Consider the following 18,846-nt stretch of genomic DNA (forward strand, 5'->3'; position numbering starts at 1 on the left):
AGCTATGATTGTGTGAATCTTTTTATTGTGCCTATCGCAGCTCAACATCTCCGCTATATGGTGAGTAGCAACTTCCCTTCTCTCATATTGTTACATTCCATCCTGGATTTTCCATTGTTTGAAATACTGTAATAGCATTTTTGTCCATGGCTTAAAAAAGATAAACAATTTTTCATGTAGTAAACATGTATTAATTACTACTTTTAGCTATAAAATAGGATTGTGTATTTTGTTTTCATTAATTATGACTTATGAATGGAAACATCACTGTTGTAAACCAATGAAATAGTACATGAATTGCACTTGAAATTTATGTATGGTATCTAAATATTAATTGTTAAAAATACTCATCATGTAATATTAACACCCATTATATTTGTTACAAAATTAATTATGAAAAACATGTTTGTCACCTGCTATGGACTTAAAAGATTTTGTACAGCTTCATTTATTGCAAATTGCTTAAAATACTGTTGCTAATAATACTTAAAATTGTTTGCATTGTCAAAATATCATGTAATTGACTGTGCCTCTACCTGAAACTGATTGGCAGTTGGAAGCTGATATTGTTTGTTAATGAAAAATGATGTAATGAAAAAGTGAGGAAGCTGCCAATAACTCAGGAATATTGAAAATGAGTACAGGATGTGGGAATGTCATTTGTTATGCCCTAAGAACGCAACATATTCCCAAGAGAGTCACACCAATAGTTCCTGCAGCAAATGAAAATTATGTGATAAATTGAACAACAATGTTGGTCACCTCCAGCAGAACAAGTTAAGTATAAGGTTTCAAACAAATGTTTCGTGCTCCAAAAAGCTTCAGCTAATTACCTGTAATTCTTTCACATTCAGTGTTGGGTATAATGCAAAATACAAACACCGAATCTTTAAAAAAATTAATTATGTACTTTTAGAGAATAGGAATGTACCAACATGAATGATGAAGTACAACAAACCAATTCAATTTTCCAGATACTGATACTGTCAGGTCATCAGTTATCATCAGAACAAGGAATGTACCAGTCCCAGATGCAGCTATTGATGGGATACATACAGCAGGCAATTCTGGGTCACACTAATACCACCACCACTCACAAACCATGACTATGTGGAGAAATCATTGTCCCCCTTGTGCCATCTCCATCTTTCCAAATTCATCAAAGGGGATTATGATGTGGCATTGTATACGCACACAAATGCCTTCTAAGGAGCTTTGAAATGTCTGGGAAGATTTCAAGAAAGTGGCAAACTTAGCATTTATTAGCTAATATTTCCTAATGTGTTTGTTCATTCTTTTCTTTTGTTTCATAATTACTCAGCTTGCGCCACATAACCAGCTGGACATTAATCAGCTGTGCTAGTATTAACACTGTGTTACGTTGAACTCTCCCTCTCTCTCTAAGAACTTTATTCATTTGAATATTTTACTGTGAATCTTACTCTGTGATCTGACAAAGAATGGGAAACAATAAATTATCACAATGTTTGTGCACCTACCTACTCATCATCACTTCTTCTGTATAGTAAGCAGTGACATGTAGTCCTTTTTTTTTAACTCAGTAATAGTAAAAATATGTTACTGTCAGAAATTTATTTTTCCAAAGTTGATGAATAAAGATTGTAATTGATGGTGGAAAATCAGTGACAAAATTATTCATGCCATTTCACACTGTGAAAGTGATCAAAAATATGCTGTACGTGAGCTCAGGCAGTTACAAAGGTATATTCAAAAGTAAAAGCAATTATAGGCAGTTTGAGGTACTGCCGCAAAATACAGTGACCAGCATGTGCTGCCCAGTTGTTCTAAAGGACCATACACACTTTGAATGCAAATACAATGAACTACGTGTATGATTGAACAAAAATACTGAATTACAAACAATCTAAATTGATAACTAATTGCATTACATTCAGATACTACACAATTAAAGAAAGCAATGGGTATTAATATCTCTACTATTATCATGGTGAAGATGAGTCACTAGCAGCAGGATCAAGACAAAACACAATGAGGAGAAAGCAGTGCAAAGCAAACATTCATGAACACACTCTACTTACCACAATACTTCTGGTCCGATGCTGGACTCACATGAAACACCAAAACATGGTGCCACAGGAAGAGCGTGGGAAACATACAACCAATTAGGACAGCAGAATGAAATGGGATTTGGGGCATATAAGAAATGGAAGAAGAGCAACATTTAGATGTTGAAATAATGCCACAGAGAATAACATCAAAGTCTTTCATTTTTCATGCTGTTGAAACAACACGAACTAAACAAAACACCAATTGCAGTCACATCAAAGTCATAAAGCCAGAGACTTAAATGAAAGCACAGCAATTAGCGAAACACCGGCATTTGACAGGAGCAAAAATATAAAATAACTTTTGTTAAGTTATGTAACACATCACAACTATCAACATTTATCACAGACAATTTTATGATAATTGTGCGAGTTACACCTGATTCTGCGAAGGGAGCAACACTGCTTATTTGTTCATATTTTATTAGTGCAAATGCAGACAAAAATATTTTACATATCATTTTGACTTCTGGTAAAAGTTCTAATGAAGAAAATAAATGGTGGTGATAGTAAATACACAATTTCAAATTACTTAACTGACCTTCTCTGTGATTGTCTGAATGACGTGATGACTACTCCTGCCTTGCTTGAATTCTGTGGAGAATCATGCTGGAAACTGGCTCTCTGTGAGGCACTGCCTCCACCACAATCCGTATCTTGCTGCATGGATCGGCGGCCTGTGTAATAACTCTGAAATATATAATTTAAAATCAAAGTCATTATATGTTTGCTGAACTGTCATATTTAACACATATATTTTTAATTGATTCAACTGTTTGTACTTGGTGAAATACTGTACAATGTATCAATAAACACAAAGCCCTTGTTAGAATACCAACAATGATACTACATACATTACATCTCATAAATTGAATCCCTTGCTCTTCAGCTGCTGTAAAAGTCTTCCAGACACCACCTCCATACGTCATCAACTTGCTGACATCCTACTGCATCTTGTGGCACCACTATCTCACCCCTATCGTACCCACAGTGTTCCACCTTGCCAACCCTTAATAGCACCCAGACCCTGCCTAACTGATCTTTTCAACTTGTGACATCCCCCAAAAATCCCTATCAACACTTCACCAAATCCAGAGCTGAAATAGTCCCAGAACATTGCTGTTAAGCTATCCACCAGAATCCTCAGTCCACAGAAGTTTCAAAGGCCTCACCTTCTACCTTACATCCAAATTTAACAACTCTGGACTTGTCAGAGACCTATTCTCCTCTTAATCCCTGCAATGGAAACACTTCTTTGCCACCAATCCCTCCACCTCCAACACCAACCTAATCCCAACACTGAACCCTGCTCTCTCCCAGTCCATACCACTACCCAACCATAATCCTCCACTTTCCACCTAACCACCCTCCGGTCACTTCTCAGGAGTTGCTTACCTCCAACGCGGCATCACCTTCCTTCCCCAAGTCCCTTCCTAAGAACAACGTTTCAGTAGACGAAAGGAGAGCCATGCACAACCACAAAGCAGATCTTCACCTAAACATGCTACCTGCACCCTAATGTTCACTATCACTATGACTAGTGACTACCTCGAGAAAGGCCTTTGCCAATTATCTGACTCTTCCACCTACAAGCTCTGCCACAGTGATCCAATCCCAGAGGTCCAATATAACCTCCAATCCCCATTTAAAGCCTCAAGCCCTTCCCAGAATCTCTCCCCCGAATACATTTGCCTCCCTTTCTCCCATGCCACCACACACACCCGCCTTCCACGTGCTCCTCAAAATCTAAAAACCAAACATTGTAGCTGGTTATTGTGCTCCTGCTGAAAGACTTTTGGCCCTCATTGCTCATCACCTCCAATCAACTACCCACATTCTAGACTCCCACACCAAATAAACTGACCATTTCCTTCACTGACTCTTCACCAAACCCACCGTTTTACCTCCGGGATTCCTACTCATCACTACTGATGTCACTTACCTATACACCAACATCTCTCATGCCCATGATCTTGCAATTATTGAATACTACCTCTCCCAATGTCTTTCAGACTCCAAACCTACTGTATACACCTTAATAACACTATACTAACACACAACTACTTCTCCTTGGAAGGGAAGGCATAAAACAAATCAGTGGCAAACTGAGGGCACCCACATGGCACCTTCCTATACCAGTCTGTTTATGGACCATCTTTTGGGAACCTTCCTAGCCTCCCAACACCCCAAACTCATTGCCTGGTTCAGGATGGTCTCTTAATAATCTGAACACAGCATCAAGACACCCTATCATTCCTTCACAACCTCAAAACCTTCTCTCTCATTCATTACATTGGCTCCTCCTCAACCCAGCATGCCACCATTCTGGACATTAACCTTATCCTCTCTGATGGCTTCATCTACACCTTTTCTCACATAAAACGCACCAACCTCCAAAAATATCTGCATTTTGAGAGCTGAAATCCATTCTACACCAAAAAATGCCTCACACACAACTTGGCACTACCCACAGGCTTTGCCTGTAAAATGATTTCCCCCAGCCTCCCACCATTTCCAAGAACCAACTACAAAGGAGCACCTCCTGCAACACCAAATACCACCCTGGACTGGAACAGCTGAACCACATCCTTCATCAGGACTTTCATTATGTCTCATCAGGCCATGAAATTAGGGACATCATATCCAAGATCCTTCCCATCCCTCCTAAGGTGGTTTTAAATCTCCCAGCCACCCACCACAACATCTTCATCTGTCCTTATGCCACTCCAGGTTGCAGCCCCTTGTCACAAGGATCACACCCCTGTGGAAGACCCTTGAGTGAGACCTGCCCAATCCACCCACCCAACAATTCCTATTTCAGTCCTGTGACGTGCTTGTCCTATCCAATTGGAGGCTGAGTCATCTATCAAAGTAACCACGTCACATACTCATACCAGCTCTTCTGTATTCACTGCACAGCTTTTTATATTGGTATGACTACAAACCAGCTGTCCAGCAGGAGGAATGGCCACTGCCAATCAGTGGCCATAGTTGATTTTAGCACCTGCTACACAACCCAGACCATCTGGATCCAACCACTCAACCACTATCTTTTCTGAACTGTGCAAATGGGATTTACCATACACATTCTCCGCTCCCAAAACTTTCACAGCCTCAACCTACAATGACCTACTGTTTCCCCACCCAACTGCTTCCATTCCTTTTGTCATATAACCTCCCCACAACTCACACCCCCTACTCTCATTGTGCTTGCTCTCAGCCAATGTACCCACCAATCTTTTTCCCTCTCTGCTTCCCTCCTTTTCTGCCCCCCCCCCCCCCCCCCCCGCCACCCCTCTCCCACGTCCACCCAACGCACACCTTTACACCTTTCCAGGCAGCATTTTTCTCTCCCTGTACTCTATCTATCACTCCCATTCCATACTCTAGTGCCACTTGCTGCTTTCATTTTTCAACATTGCACCTGCAGCCTGGCTAGAGCTGCCAGAGATAGCAGTCATGTGAGTCTGAGCTGTGCTTGCTTGTGTGGATGTGTGTGTGTTTCCCCTTCTTTTCTGAAAAAAAAAGGCTTTACCAAAAGCTTTGAGTGTAAAAGTCTTTCAATTGTGCCTGTCTGCAACTTAATGTGTCCAAATTCTAGTGAGTAGCTTTTATAATTGTTGTTTGATTGATTGATTTCTTTATTAATCCATGTAACAATTTACATTGTGTGGATTTCATCAGCAAAATCATATACAATACAATATACCTACAATTATACACATAAAATTTGTATTTACACATTTTTGAGGTACCTTAAATTAGTTTTATATCCTTGTGTAATTTGTAATTTTCTTATAGTACTGTACAATTTTGATTTCATATTATAATTATTTCCTTATGTATTACAATGCAGGCTACTTTAATTACGCTACATGTTTTAATTCAGATAGTCCATTACTGCGTAATAACTTTTATTTAATAAAAAAAATTTTAGTTTTGTTTTGAACTGTCCAATTGTGTCAATATCTTTTATTTTTTGGGGTAATTTATTATATAATTTAACAGCATTGTACAACAAGCTCTGCTGAGTTTTAACTTTATTTTTCCTCTCTAGATGCAGATTGTATTTGTTTCTAGTTTCATAGCAGTCATGTGAGTCTGAGCTGTGCTTGCTTGTGTGGATGTGTGTGTGTTTCCCCTTCTTTTCTGAAAAAAAGGCTTTACCAAAAGCTTTGAGTGTAAAAGTCTTTCAATTGTGCCTGTCTGCAACTTAATGTGTCCAAATTCTAGTGAGTAGCTTTTATAATTGTTGTTTGATTGATTGATTTCTTTATTAATCCATGTAACAATTTACATTGTGTGGATTTCGTCAGCAAAATCATATACAATACAATATACCTACAATTATACACATAAAATTTGTATTTACACATTTTTGAGGTACCTTAAATTAGTTTTCCAAATTCTAGTGAGTAGCTTTTATAATTGTTGTATATAGTATTACCTAAATGTACTAATTTTTGCCTTGTTTCACATTTTTATTTATTTTTCATCACCTATGTTTTAGGTTGTAAGCCCATTTTACAGTACACAACTGATTCCAAAGATGACAACCAAGCAAAGCTACACATGCCAACTTATAAACCTTTCATTTGTTGACTTAAACTATCAAAGTTCTCTCTGTTGACAATTCTGAGAGTTTTAATTGAACAACCTTACAACATTCACTTTTCTTTTACTCTGACTGTAAATAATCATTCACTGGAATTCCTTCAACGTACATAAAGCACATGTTAACTGATTACATACATGCCTAACTTGTTGAATTAAATAGAGTGTGTATTCTATATAACCACGAAAGTAAAGTTATTGCTTTAGACGGCTCATTAAATTAAAAACAAAAGCCACAAGGATCATTACTATAATTCTTATCATCATCTTCAGTGTGTATCAATGACTGGCCAGACAGTGTAAGACATGGGGAGAAAGTTCTCTTTGCCAATGACAGCAACATCCTAGTCACTGATAAACCTTCAGAACTCCTAGTAAAAAGAGCAAACGAAGCCTCAATTATGTTTGCTGCTGAGCAGTGTGTAATAAATTAATGTTGAACACAAATAAAACAAACAATATGCACTTCAGCATAAAGAGAGAAAGTAACTCTGTCACTTTAAGCATAGATGATTACTCTATAGATTGTGTAGCAAATACTCTAAGAGTGTCAGCATCAGTTTGTAACAGCAAATGTGTTGTGGTGATATATTATGTCTCTACCACAGTTGTTGGCTATGAGATTATTTTCTGGAGATTGAAGGCACAAAACATGGAGACAGTTTTTACACTGCAGAAAAGGGCCATAAGAATAATAACTTATCCTGTGATAAGCAGGAAATCCAGGTTTGAGTCCCGGTCTGGCACAAATTCTCATTGTCGTCATTCCATTCTACAGCTGATGGTAGTCCCTACTCGCAACTGTGAATTCATTTGAGGTGTTTCATAATGGCCGTGGTTGCCACAGTGCCTGTTCCTTTGAACATGCATGTCAAAAGGAACTTTGCATCGTAATTGGAATAACACAGGCACTGCAATATTGTATTTATCTATTGATACTGAGAAAGAGACTTTCAAGTATAATGTTTGACCTGTATGGGAATACATATAATGATTGTATGAGTACAGGTCCTAGACATGTGGCTGGCGACATATGGAAGTTTGGGTCTGACCGTGAATCGTGCACGGATAGCCAAACGGTATGGCGACCACTCGTGATAAGCGGGTAATCCAGCACAAATTTTCATTGTCATCATTCCATTCTTCAGGTGATGGTAGTCCCTACTCACAATTGCATGTCCAAAGGAACTTTGCACTGTAATCAGAATAACATGGACATTACAATATCATATACTACAGCACCTTGTCACATCTCATTACATGATTATGGTTTACTTCTTTCACAAGAATCATAAGTCAGGATGTATAACGCATGACAGTAATAGTTGTTGCCTTAGTTTTTCAGGTAGCCAGATGAGTGTGGAGTCTGGAATTGAGGCAAGGGACACACCTGAGGAATCATTAGTGGGTGTCTTAGTGTGAGCAGCACTGAAGAGTTGAAGAGTGGAACTATGTTTTACATTGCAAGTGATCACAAGCAGTCCAGGAATCATAAGCAGGTGGTCTCATTGTGTGGGCAGTGAAGAAGAAAACAATGTATCATTCAGCATGTTACCTGAAACAATTTGTGTGTAAATGAAGGAATATTATACAATAGAGAATTACTAAATGATGCAGTGCAGCTGTTAGGACGCTGACCTCATATCTGGAAGGATGGAACTGCTCTGTCCAGTCACCCGGCTTTGAATTTTGCATAGTTTTTCTGGATCACTATGGCAAATGTCTGAAAAATTCTTTAACATGGGCAATAGCCAAACACTTATCCTATCCTCATAGGTTACCAGTCATATACTCTTAAATCATGTTTTGCATGCTGTGTGTTATATTTTGGCTTATTGATTGGCATTGTATTACCTTGACAAATCCTACACCACTGTGAGATGATCCTTGGATGAATGAAGATAAATAAATACAGCATTATTTACTGATTGAATTACAGACATTGGAAGAAGATTTGGTTGATAAAATTCCATAAGCCTTAAGAGGAATCGAACAGGTCAGTAACATTACAAAATTAAGAGTTACTGAATGCAAGAGATATAACATCATAAGAGGATGAAATGAATTATGGTATTTTACTGGCTGTGATGGTGTGTGTAAGTTGCTGATGTGTTAATCCTTCAATGTTCACTCACACAAACTAATGCAATTGTACTTCAAAGCAGATAAAGGCAAGACAATTGTTTCTGTGCAGGTTGCAGAGTATGTGTGAAGTACTAATCAACCCTTCTCTAAAGAGAGCCTCAAACAATTAAAGGAAGAGCTAACACATCGATACATTAGCACTTTTTCAAGTGCATATAAATTTTGCTCCCCATTTCTCTTATTCTATCTATCTTTATCTCTCACTCTGCCCTTACATCATCTCTGGACTGTAGTTTGCTTAGTGTTTAGCACTATACAAATCTCTGAGTTGAATTTAACTAAGTTTTACCAGCTACAACTGTGGGTTGATTGCAGTCTATGTTGCCTTCAATACTGTACCATATGTCACAAAAGATGTCTTCAGTGTTGACAAAACTGTCGTGTGTGATGGGAGCAGAAAACTGGGGAGTGGGGGTAAGGTGGAGGCAGGGGCAGGGAAGAGGTGGACTAGCAGGCTAGTGATGGAGGACAGTAACATACTGTTCATTTGTTTCTGCTTGTATCACGGAACCCCCCCCCCCCCCCCCCCCCAATGGCCTTACAATCAAATTACCCATCTCCAGCTGCAACCCATCCTTCCGCAATGACTTCAATCTGCTCAGATTCCACCAGTCCTTTACCCTCACCAACATAGCCTGCAAAACCATGTCAATTAGGGCCAAATCTCCTTGCAATACTTCCTCTCCATCCATGAAATTCTCCTGCTATGCAATCCCAAATTCCCAGATCCCATAACACACACTGAAACTCTTGCCCTCCAGAAACTAGAACAGTATGCAAAATGCCACCAAAAAAACTAATAATAATAATAATAATAATAATAATAATAATAATAATACTCTCCATCCTACTCCTGCCTTTGACTACAACTATCCACCACCCTGCCCATATAGCCACACGGTCTAACGCGCTGCTTCCAGTGCGAGAAGACATGCCGGTACCTCCCTGATATGAATCAGCCGGGCGGATTAGTGTTGAGGTCCGGTGTGCCAGCTAGCCTGGCGGTTTTCCATCTGCTTCAGTGAATGCGGGCTCGTTCCCCTTATTCCGCCTCAGGTACATTATGTTGGCAATTGATGCTAAACACTGTCTCCACGTATGTGTGCACCATAATTACTCTACCACGCGAACATTGGGTTTATACTCGACTGGGGTGAAACATTCCTGGGGGAGGGGGGGTCAACTGGGGGCCGAACTGCACAATAACCCTGGGTTCGGTGTGGGGCGGTGGTGAGGTGGGTGGACTGCTGCGGCCTGTTGTGGGGTTGTCAACCACTGAGGGCTATGGTGGGATGAAGCCTCTCCATCACTTCTAGGTCCCCGGTTCAATACATATTATCCAATACACACCACTATCCACTGGCTCTACAACAATCTCCAAACCAAACCCACATCCCCTTATAGCTGACAAACCCTGCCTTGCATACCTACCACATCTATCCTACCCTCAGAAACCCCCTGCATCCATCACACAGAATCCAGAACCTAAACAGACCGAAACACTGTTGCGAACCTTCCCTTCAAAATCCTTAGCCCCACAGAAGTACCAGTCCTTTCCAAAATCCTCATCTTTTGCCCAATGCAAAATTCAATCATCTAGGACTTGTTACACATTCTCTCCTTCACCCAATCCCTACAATGGAAACACATTTTCGCCACCAACCCTACCAATCACACTCAGTCTCTGACCACTGTTGGACCTCACCTGACTCAGTTCACTCCTCCCTCCACCCAACTGTGATCCACCCCCACTGTCCCCAAATCACCCCCTGTTAACTTTCCTGAACTTCTTAACCCTGAATCCAGCGTCAATATAACTCTAAAAATTTTCAATGTGCAAGTTAACCTTACATCCCCAGAAAGAACAGCAATCCACTGCCTAAAGACTGATCCTGACCTTACAATTCTACATGCTGACAAAGGGTCTACCACTGTTGTTTCGAACAAAAAGGATTACCTGGCAGAAAGACTCCACCATCTGTCAGATTCATCCACCTAGAAACTCTGTCATAGCACTTTATCATTACCCACTGATTGTGGAAGGAGGGGTAGCAGCCGGAATGGGTAATCTGATGGTAAGGCCATTGGTGGGATTCCATGAGCCAAGCAACAACACAAGAACAGTATGTTAACATCCCCCTCACCTATCCTGGCTATCCTTCCGCCTCCCTGCCTCACCCTCCTTCTTGCCACCACTGTCCAGCTTGCTTCTCCCACCATGCACTGCTGTTCGCAGTCTGGCCTTGGCAGTCAGAAATTGTGGTCATGAGTGAGTGAGATGTGTGTGTGTGTGTGTGTGTGTGTGTGTGTGTGTGTGTGTGTGTGTGTGAGTGAGAGAGAGACAGAGAGCTGTCTAGTTCTGATGAAGGCTTGTTAGACTGTAAGCTTTGTTTGACAGTCTTTTTGTTGTGCCTATCTGCGACTCAGCATCTCCACAATATGGTGAGTAACAACTATCCTTTTCATAATATAGTTATTATTCCATACTAGATTTTCCATTGTTTGATTTTACAGTAGATTATGATGGACAAAAACAATTTGGAGGTCAATCAGAGCTCAAAAGATCACATAAATGTGTGCAAAGATCATTAACTAGACAATAAAATCAACACTGCAGGTCATGTCCCTGATATGTCATACATGCAGAGCATTGTCAGAAATATGCACAGATATTTAGATGTACATCCAAAAGTGAAAATGAACAAAATGCTAAACAGTATTAAACAAGTACACAAATATTTTATGTTGTAAAAGACACTTATGATGGGGTAAGACATTCATATTTTGTGTGCTTCACACATTTTTACTTAATCTCAAAACATTTATTTTCTTAATGAATTGTAAATAAAACTGTGAGTGATTATTAAGATCTCTGTTATTTATTCAATAGTTTGATACAGAAATCCATCACATCAGTATCAGAAAATGTAGCTCTAGATGCTTTGTTGAGATTACCTTTCGGTCTGGAAGAAAGAATGAAAGACAGGGTATCACTTGAGCATCTGTCAATACATTATTTGAAGAGAGTTAAATATGAAGAGGAAATAGTGCATATTTTGAAACAGTTGTGTGATGAAGTCTTATTAAGGAAAGGCAGATTACACGATAGTTGAGAAGTTCTATACAGTGCATCATAAAATATTCTTTACAAGGAGACGAGGTTATTCACAAAATTAGGAAATCTGTTGTCCTGAGAAGTCTGTAGATATTTTGTTGGATTACACTTGTTTAAGATACAGGCATGCAGGATACAGATAATGCTAACATAGCTGAAGGAAGTAGTTATTAGTAACATTGGTAAAGAAAATAAATGAATGAGTCTAGTTCTGCTACAAATGTAAGAAACGTGAAAGTGAGCAACTGTAATATTAAACATTCAGTGTTTCATCAAAAGAGGTTTAGGAATTAATCAAAGATGGAATGTAACAATATTATGAAAAGGAAAGTTGCTACTCACCATATAGTGTAGATACTGAGTCACAGATATGCACAGCAATTAAACTGTCATAAAATAAGCTTTCAGCCAACAAGACCTTTCTCAAAAATAGAACACACACACACACACACACACACACACACACACACACACACACACACACACACATATATATATATATATATATATATATATATATATAAAAAGAAAGATGATGAGACTTACCAAACAAAAGCGCTGGCAGGTCGATAGACACACAAACAAACACAAACATACACACAAAAATCTAGCTTTCGCAACCAACGGTTGCCTCGTCAGGAAAGAGGGAAGAAGGGAAGACAAAAGGATATGGGTTTTAAGGGAGAGGGTAAGGAGTCATTCCAATCCCGGGAGCGGAAAGACTTACCTTAGGGGGAAAAAAGGACAGGTATACACTCGCACACACACATATCCATCCGCATATACACAGACACAAGCAGACATTTTCCCACGTGGAATGTTTCCCTCTATTATATATATATATATATATATATATATATATATATATATATATGAATGCAATGGCATTTTCTGTATATGTTTAGAAACTGGCACTGATGAGTTTTTATGACCCACTATCTGCTACAAAAATAACCGGAAATATGTATTTGCTTGTACTGAACATATTTTCAAATTCTAAGAAATTGTATGGTTTAAGGAAAGCTACAGCTGAAGAAGTCTGGAGAAAGATGGAACATGGCTATCTTATAAATACTGGAAGGACTAGGGCAATATTGTCTGACAATAGTATTTAGTTCACCTCACAAATTTGGAAACAAAGCATGGAAGACCATGGTGTGGAAATGAAATACTTTTTGGCTCACCAACTATCTATTAATCCTGTGGAAAGATGTATTGAGGGGATTAGGACATCATTGCAGGTATATTGTAGTAGTTAGCACAATGTATGGGGTAAATATTTCATGTACTTTGAAGATGTCATGGACAGTAAAGTACATGAGTGTACTAGATTTGGCGCCATATGAAGTAGTGAGTCAGTGCAACACTTGTTAATCAAGATAATTCATTTTCCACTTAGAGGTAGCCTAAAGAAAGACTTCAAACAAGAAAAAGCTATTAGAAATTAGGAGAAGCAAGGAAGAAAAGACATGATAAAATAATAAAACCTGCAGAATTTTAAATTAGAGATCTCATTTTTGTTAAGAGGGAGGAACAAAAGATCCAAACCAGTTTACAAAAAGATACCAAAAATTTTTTGAAATTTACAGGGATTCTAACCTTGTGCCAGAGACACTAAGTCCAAACACATACCATTTGGTCTACCCAAAATCTAAAATGAAATTTGCCTAAAGACAAGCAGATGATACATATTAATACAATACTGTAAATACTACTTGAAATGTAATGTCACATGATTTGTTTATGTTTTCTTCCCAACTAGCTGAATCGTGCCTATTATTTTATTAAATTAATTTCTTGCCAAGTGAGTAAATTCAGGTAATGGAAGAGTGATGATTTCTGTAAGTGAACTACTGCAAATGAGAAAGTATACTGAATTTGTGCAGCTGTAAATTTTTAAAAAATTCTTTTTATAAAAGCTCCATTATGTTGTGATCTTTAGATGAGACTTCAAATGTGGCCAATATAATATTGTAAATTGCTGAATGTTAACTTGTGTTACTATTAGTTGTAAGAGGATATACAACCATTTTGAAGTTTACTGAAATATTTCAGTGTACCAAGGAAGATTATAGTTTAATGTCCCATCAAACAGCACAATCATCAGAGATGGAGTACAAGCTCAGACTAGAAAATGATGGGGAAGGATACTGATCATGCCCTGCTCATAGCAATCATCCCGGCATTTGCCTGTTGTGATTTATGGAGATCACAGAAAAACTAAATCTGGATGGCCATACTGGAGTTTGAATCATAGTTCCCATGAATGCGAGTCCAGTGTGCTAACCAATGTGCAACCTCACTTGGTATTTCTGCATAGAGCAAGTTTCTTTGAGAGGGAGTAATAGTGAAAATGTCTATATGATTTGACATATCATTGTGATTAATTTTCTTTGAAAAATTTGGACAGAGTAATGGAGAATATTAGATGGAGAAGAGCCACTACACTGAGTATTTTCACAGTGATCCAGGGTATAGCCCTCATGAATATAAAAGGACAGGCTTAACAGAGTAACATATCTGTGTTTTGTGGATGATTTGCCATTTTATGCTGGATGGCAGCACCAGGCCTAGATCAAAGACAGAAGAGTAGTGAAGAAAGAGTCATTTCACACTTATCCAGTTGCTGGGCTAACAGTGTTGGGGGAGGGCTATCATGTAGACACTGTTCACATCAAAATGGCTGCTATGTAAAGGACACAGGAACAACCTGTACTGATGATAACATTTGACATAGAATTAAGCAAAAGTATCACAGTAAATTACTAGTGCGGATGATCTTGCAGTGATGCCTGAAGAAAGAAAAATAAATAGGATGCAATGGGGTCATCCAATCAACTTGAGAAAACATGATGTTAGGGCATTCTTTATACTTATTGACAACTTCAAAAATGGTTGTGAAAAATGTTTCAACTATTTTAGGATGAGTGCACAAACTTTTGAAAATGTTCATGTACGAATAAAGCATTGAATTCAATGCAAAAAGGGCCTGCACAAACACCTTCTGCAACCATTCATTGGAATCAGTTGAAAACTGTAAAAAGAATCTATAACTAGAGGGCAGAAAGGTACATAGAATGTACATTTGGAGTAATAATCAACAAATGGAGCAATAAACTTGGATCCTGATTTTGCAGTTGATATTGTTAAGGACGGTGTGGTTTTACATAATTTCGTTATTGTAACAGACTCTCGTGTGAGACTCTTACAACACAGAGGATACTCTGTTGATTATTGGGTTTCAAAGTAAAATTAGATGTTAATGCGTGCACAAGGGAATTTTAGAAGATACCATCCTAAATAATGATGATGGATTATTTTTTAACACCACCTTCTTCAATTAACTGACAGTATTATAAGATTTAATGTGTCGACAAAGCATTAAAAATGGAAATTTTATGCATTGTATTTAATAAAACAAATACTCATCCAGCATCCCTTCAAAACCATTTTTGAACATCTTTAAATAAGCAAGTCTTGTAAATATTCCATCCTTACAATGTCCACGATTTTTGTCCCATATAATGGGTTGATCACGTGCTAATGTAATTATTAGATCTGTGTTTACTTCCACTATGACAAAAATGGTTAAGACGTGTTGGAACAAGTATAAATTCAAATGAGAGAATGCACAAGCAGCAAAGATTGGAACAGCAATTGTCAAACACAACTAGATGTGAATGCCAACAATGGCCCACTCCATTGGCAAGTTTGATTTGCTGTCACTAGCAGCTAGGTGTAGCAGTGGGATTCCCACAGCAATAGCACAGCAGCCTTGTTCCCTTTAATTGGACATGACATTTGCGAGGCACGTATGAAATGTCACATACAATGTGCTTCCCAACAACTGTGTAATGGCACTGTTGACATGACAGCCACATAAGTGTGAAATGACCAAAACGGTGAGAAGTTTGGCAACAGAAATGTAACTCAGTGTATCTTATGCTATGATTTTATTTCCTCAACATTTTTAGATGAAAAATGTGTGGTTACTGAAACAAAGTGAGTAGATATTATTAACTAAAACAACACTGAAATTGTGCTTATTGAGCAATGTTCCCTAAATTATTGAAATACCAGTGAAAATGCATAAATTGTTATTATTGTTCCTACATCTCCATTTACACACATACTCCACAAACCACTGAATGGTGCATGGCAAAGGGTAACTTCTACCACTACTAGTCATTCCCTTTCCTGTTCTACTTGCAAACAAAGAAAGGGAAAAATGACTGTCTAAACACCTCTGTATGGACCCTATTCCTTGCATGTTATCTTCACGGTCCTTACATGAAATGTATGTTCGTGATATGTAGTCGACCTCAAATGCAGGTTCCTTAAATTTTCACAATAGTGCCTTGTGAAAGGAGCATTATCTTCCAACCAGGCCCCATCCAGGGACACCTGTTTGAGTTCACAAACCATTTTGCATGCAGGCTGAACCTACTGGTAACAAATCTCGGAGCACAACTGTGAATTGTTTAAATGCTTTCCTTTTGTATGACCTGGTGGGGTTCCCAAACACTAGACAATACTTAAGAATGGGTCACACTAGCATTCTATATGCCACCTCATTTATGGATGAGCCACATTTTCCCAAAATTCTCCCAATATAATGAAGTTGGGCATTTACCTTCCTTTCTACCAACCTGGAGCCCTCATTCCATTTTATAACGCTTTGCAACATTACACCTAGATACTTAATTAATGTGACTGTGTCAAGGTGCACCCAACTAATGCTGTGAACAAACATTACAGGGTTGTTTTTCCTAATGATCTGCGTTAACTTACACTTCTCTATATTTAAAGGTAGCTGCCATGCTGTTGTGGTTTTCAGTCCTGAGACTGGTTTGATGCAGCTCTCCATGCTAGTCTATCCTGTGCAAGCTTCTTCATCTCCCAGTACCTACTGCAGCCTACATCCTTCAGAATCTGCTTAGTGTATTCATCTCTTGGTCTCCCTCTACGATTTTTACCCTCCACGCTGCCCTTCAATGTCCTACCAACCGGTCCCTTCTTCTTGTCAAGTTGTGCCACAAACTCCTCTTCTCCCCAATTCTATTCAATACCTCCTCATCAGTTATGTGATCTAACCATCTAATCTTCAGCATTCTTCTGTAGCACCACATTTTGAAAGTTTCTATTCTCTTCTTGCCCAAACTATTTATCATCCATGTTTCACTTCCATACATGGCTACACTCCATGCAAATACTTTCAGAAACGACTTCCTGACACTCAAATCTATACTCTATGTTAACAAATTTCTCTTTTTCAGAAACACTTTCCTTGCCATTGCCAGTCTAAATTTCATATCCTCTCTACTTCAACCATCATCAGTTATTTTGCTTCCCAAGTAGCAAAACTCCTTTACTACGTTAAGTGTCTCATTCCCTAATCTAATTCCCTCAGCATCACCTGAGTTAACTCAACTACATTCCATTATCCTGGTTTTGCTTTTGTTGATGTTCATCTTATATCCTCCTTTCAAGACACTGTCCATTCCGTTCAACTGCTCTTCCAAGTCCTTTGCTGTCTCTGACAGAATTACAATGTCATCAGCGAACCTCAAAGTTTTTATTTCTTCTCCATGGATTTTAATACCTACTCCAAATTTGTGTGTGTGTGTGTGTGTGTGTGTGTGTGTGTGTGTGTGTTTCCTTTACTGCTTGCTCAATATACAGATTGAATAACATTGAGGAGAGGCTACAACCCTGTCTCACTCCCTTCCCAACCACTGCTTCCCTTTCATGTCCCTCGACTCATATAACTGCCATCTGGTTTCTGTACAAATTTAAATAGCCTTTCACCCCTGCCACCTTTAGATTTTGAAAAAGAGTATTCCAGTCAACATTTTCAAAAGCTTTCTCTAAGTCTACAAATGCTAGAAACGTAGGTTTGCCTTTCCTTAATCTTTCTTCTAACAAGGGAACCTCCGCATCGCAACCCCTTCAGATTTACAGGGTGTTTCAAAAATGACCGGTATATTTGAAACGGCAATAAAAACTAAACGAGCAGCGATAGAAATACACCGTTTGTTGCAATATGCTTGGGACAACAGTACATTTTCAGGCGGACAAACTTTCGAAATTACAGTAGTTACAATTTTCAACAACAGATGGCGCTGCAAGTGATGTGAAAGATATAGAAGACAACGCAGTCTGTGGGTGCGCCATTCTGTACGTCGTCTTTCTGCTGTAAGCGTGTGCTGTTCACAACGTGCAAGTGTGCTGTGGACAACATGGTTTCTTCCCTAGAACAGAGGATTTTTCTGGTGTTGGAAGTCCACCGCCTAGAACACAGTGTTGTTGCAACAAGACGAAGTTTTCAACGGAGGTTTAATGTAACCAAAGGACCGAAGAGCGATACAATAAAGGATCTGTTTGAAAAATTTCAACGGACTGGGAATGTGATGGATGAACGTGCTGGAAAGGTAGGACAACCGCGTACGGCAACCACAGAGGGCAACGCGCAGCTAGTGCAGCAGGTGATCCGACAGCGGCCTCGGGTTTCCGTTCGCCGTGTTGCAGCTGCGGTCCAAATGACGCCAACGTCCACGTATCGTCTCATGCGCCAGAGTTTACACCTCTAACCATACAAAATTCAAACGCAGCAACCCCTCAGCGCCGCTACCATTGCTGCATGAGAGACATTCGCTAACGATATAGTGCACAGGATTGATGACGGCGATATGCATGTGGGCAGCATTTGGTTTACTGACGAAGCATATTTTTACCTGGACGGCTTCGTCAATAAACAGAACTGGCGCATATGGGGAACCGAAAAGCCCCATGTTGCAATCCCATCGTCCCTGCATCCTCATAAAGTACTGGTCTGGGCCGCCATTTCTTCCAAAGGAATCATTGGCCCATTTTTCAGATCCGAAA

The 18,846-nt window shown here is 39.0% G+C and overlaps 1 protein-coding gene across 1 annotated transcript in view; it reads right to left on the reverse strand.

Annotated features, from left to right (window-relative positions):
• The window catches only part of LOC126095334 (ras-specific guanine nucleotide-releasing factor 2-like), a 1,914,760-nt gene that overhangs the window by 370,735 nt on the left and 1,525,179 nt on the right, over nt 1-18,846 (reverse strand). Inside the window, exons 19-20 of the mRNA XM_049910139.1 lie at nt 2,629-2,777; nt 2,061-2,081 (exon numbers count right to left, since the gene is read on the reverse strand). Coding sequence (XP_049766096.1) covers nt 2,061-2,081; nt 2,629-2,777 — 170 coding nt within the window. The remainder of the gene's footprint in view (nt 1-2,060; nt 2,082-2,628; nt 2,778-18,846) is intronic.

This window comes from Schistocerca cancellata, chromosome 8, assembly GCF_023864275.1.
Source record: "Schistocerca cancellata isolate TAMUIC-IGC-003103 chromosome 8, iqSchCanc2.1, whole genome shotgun sequence".
Classification (NCBI taxonomy): Eukaryota; Metazoa; Arthropoda; class Insecta; order Orthoptera; family Acrididae; genus Schistocerca; species Schistocerca cancellata.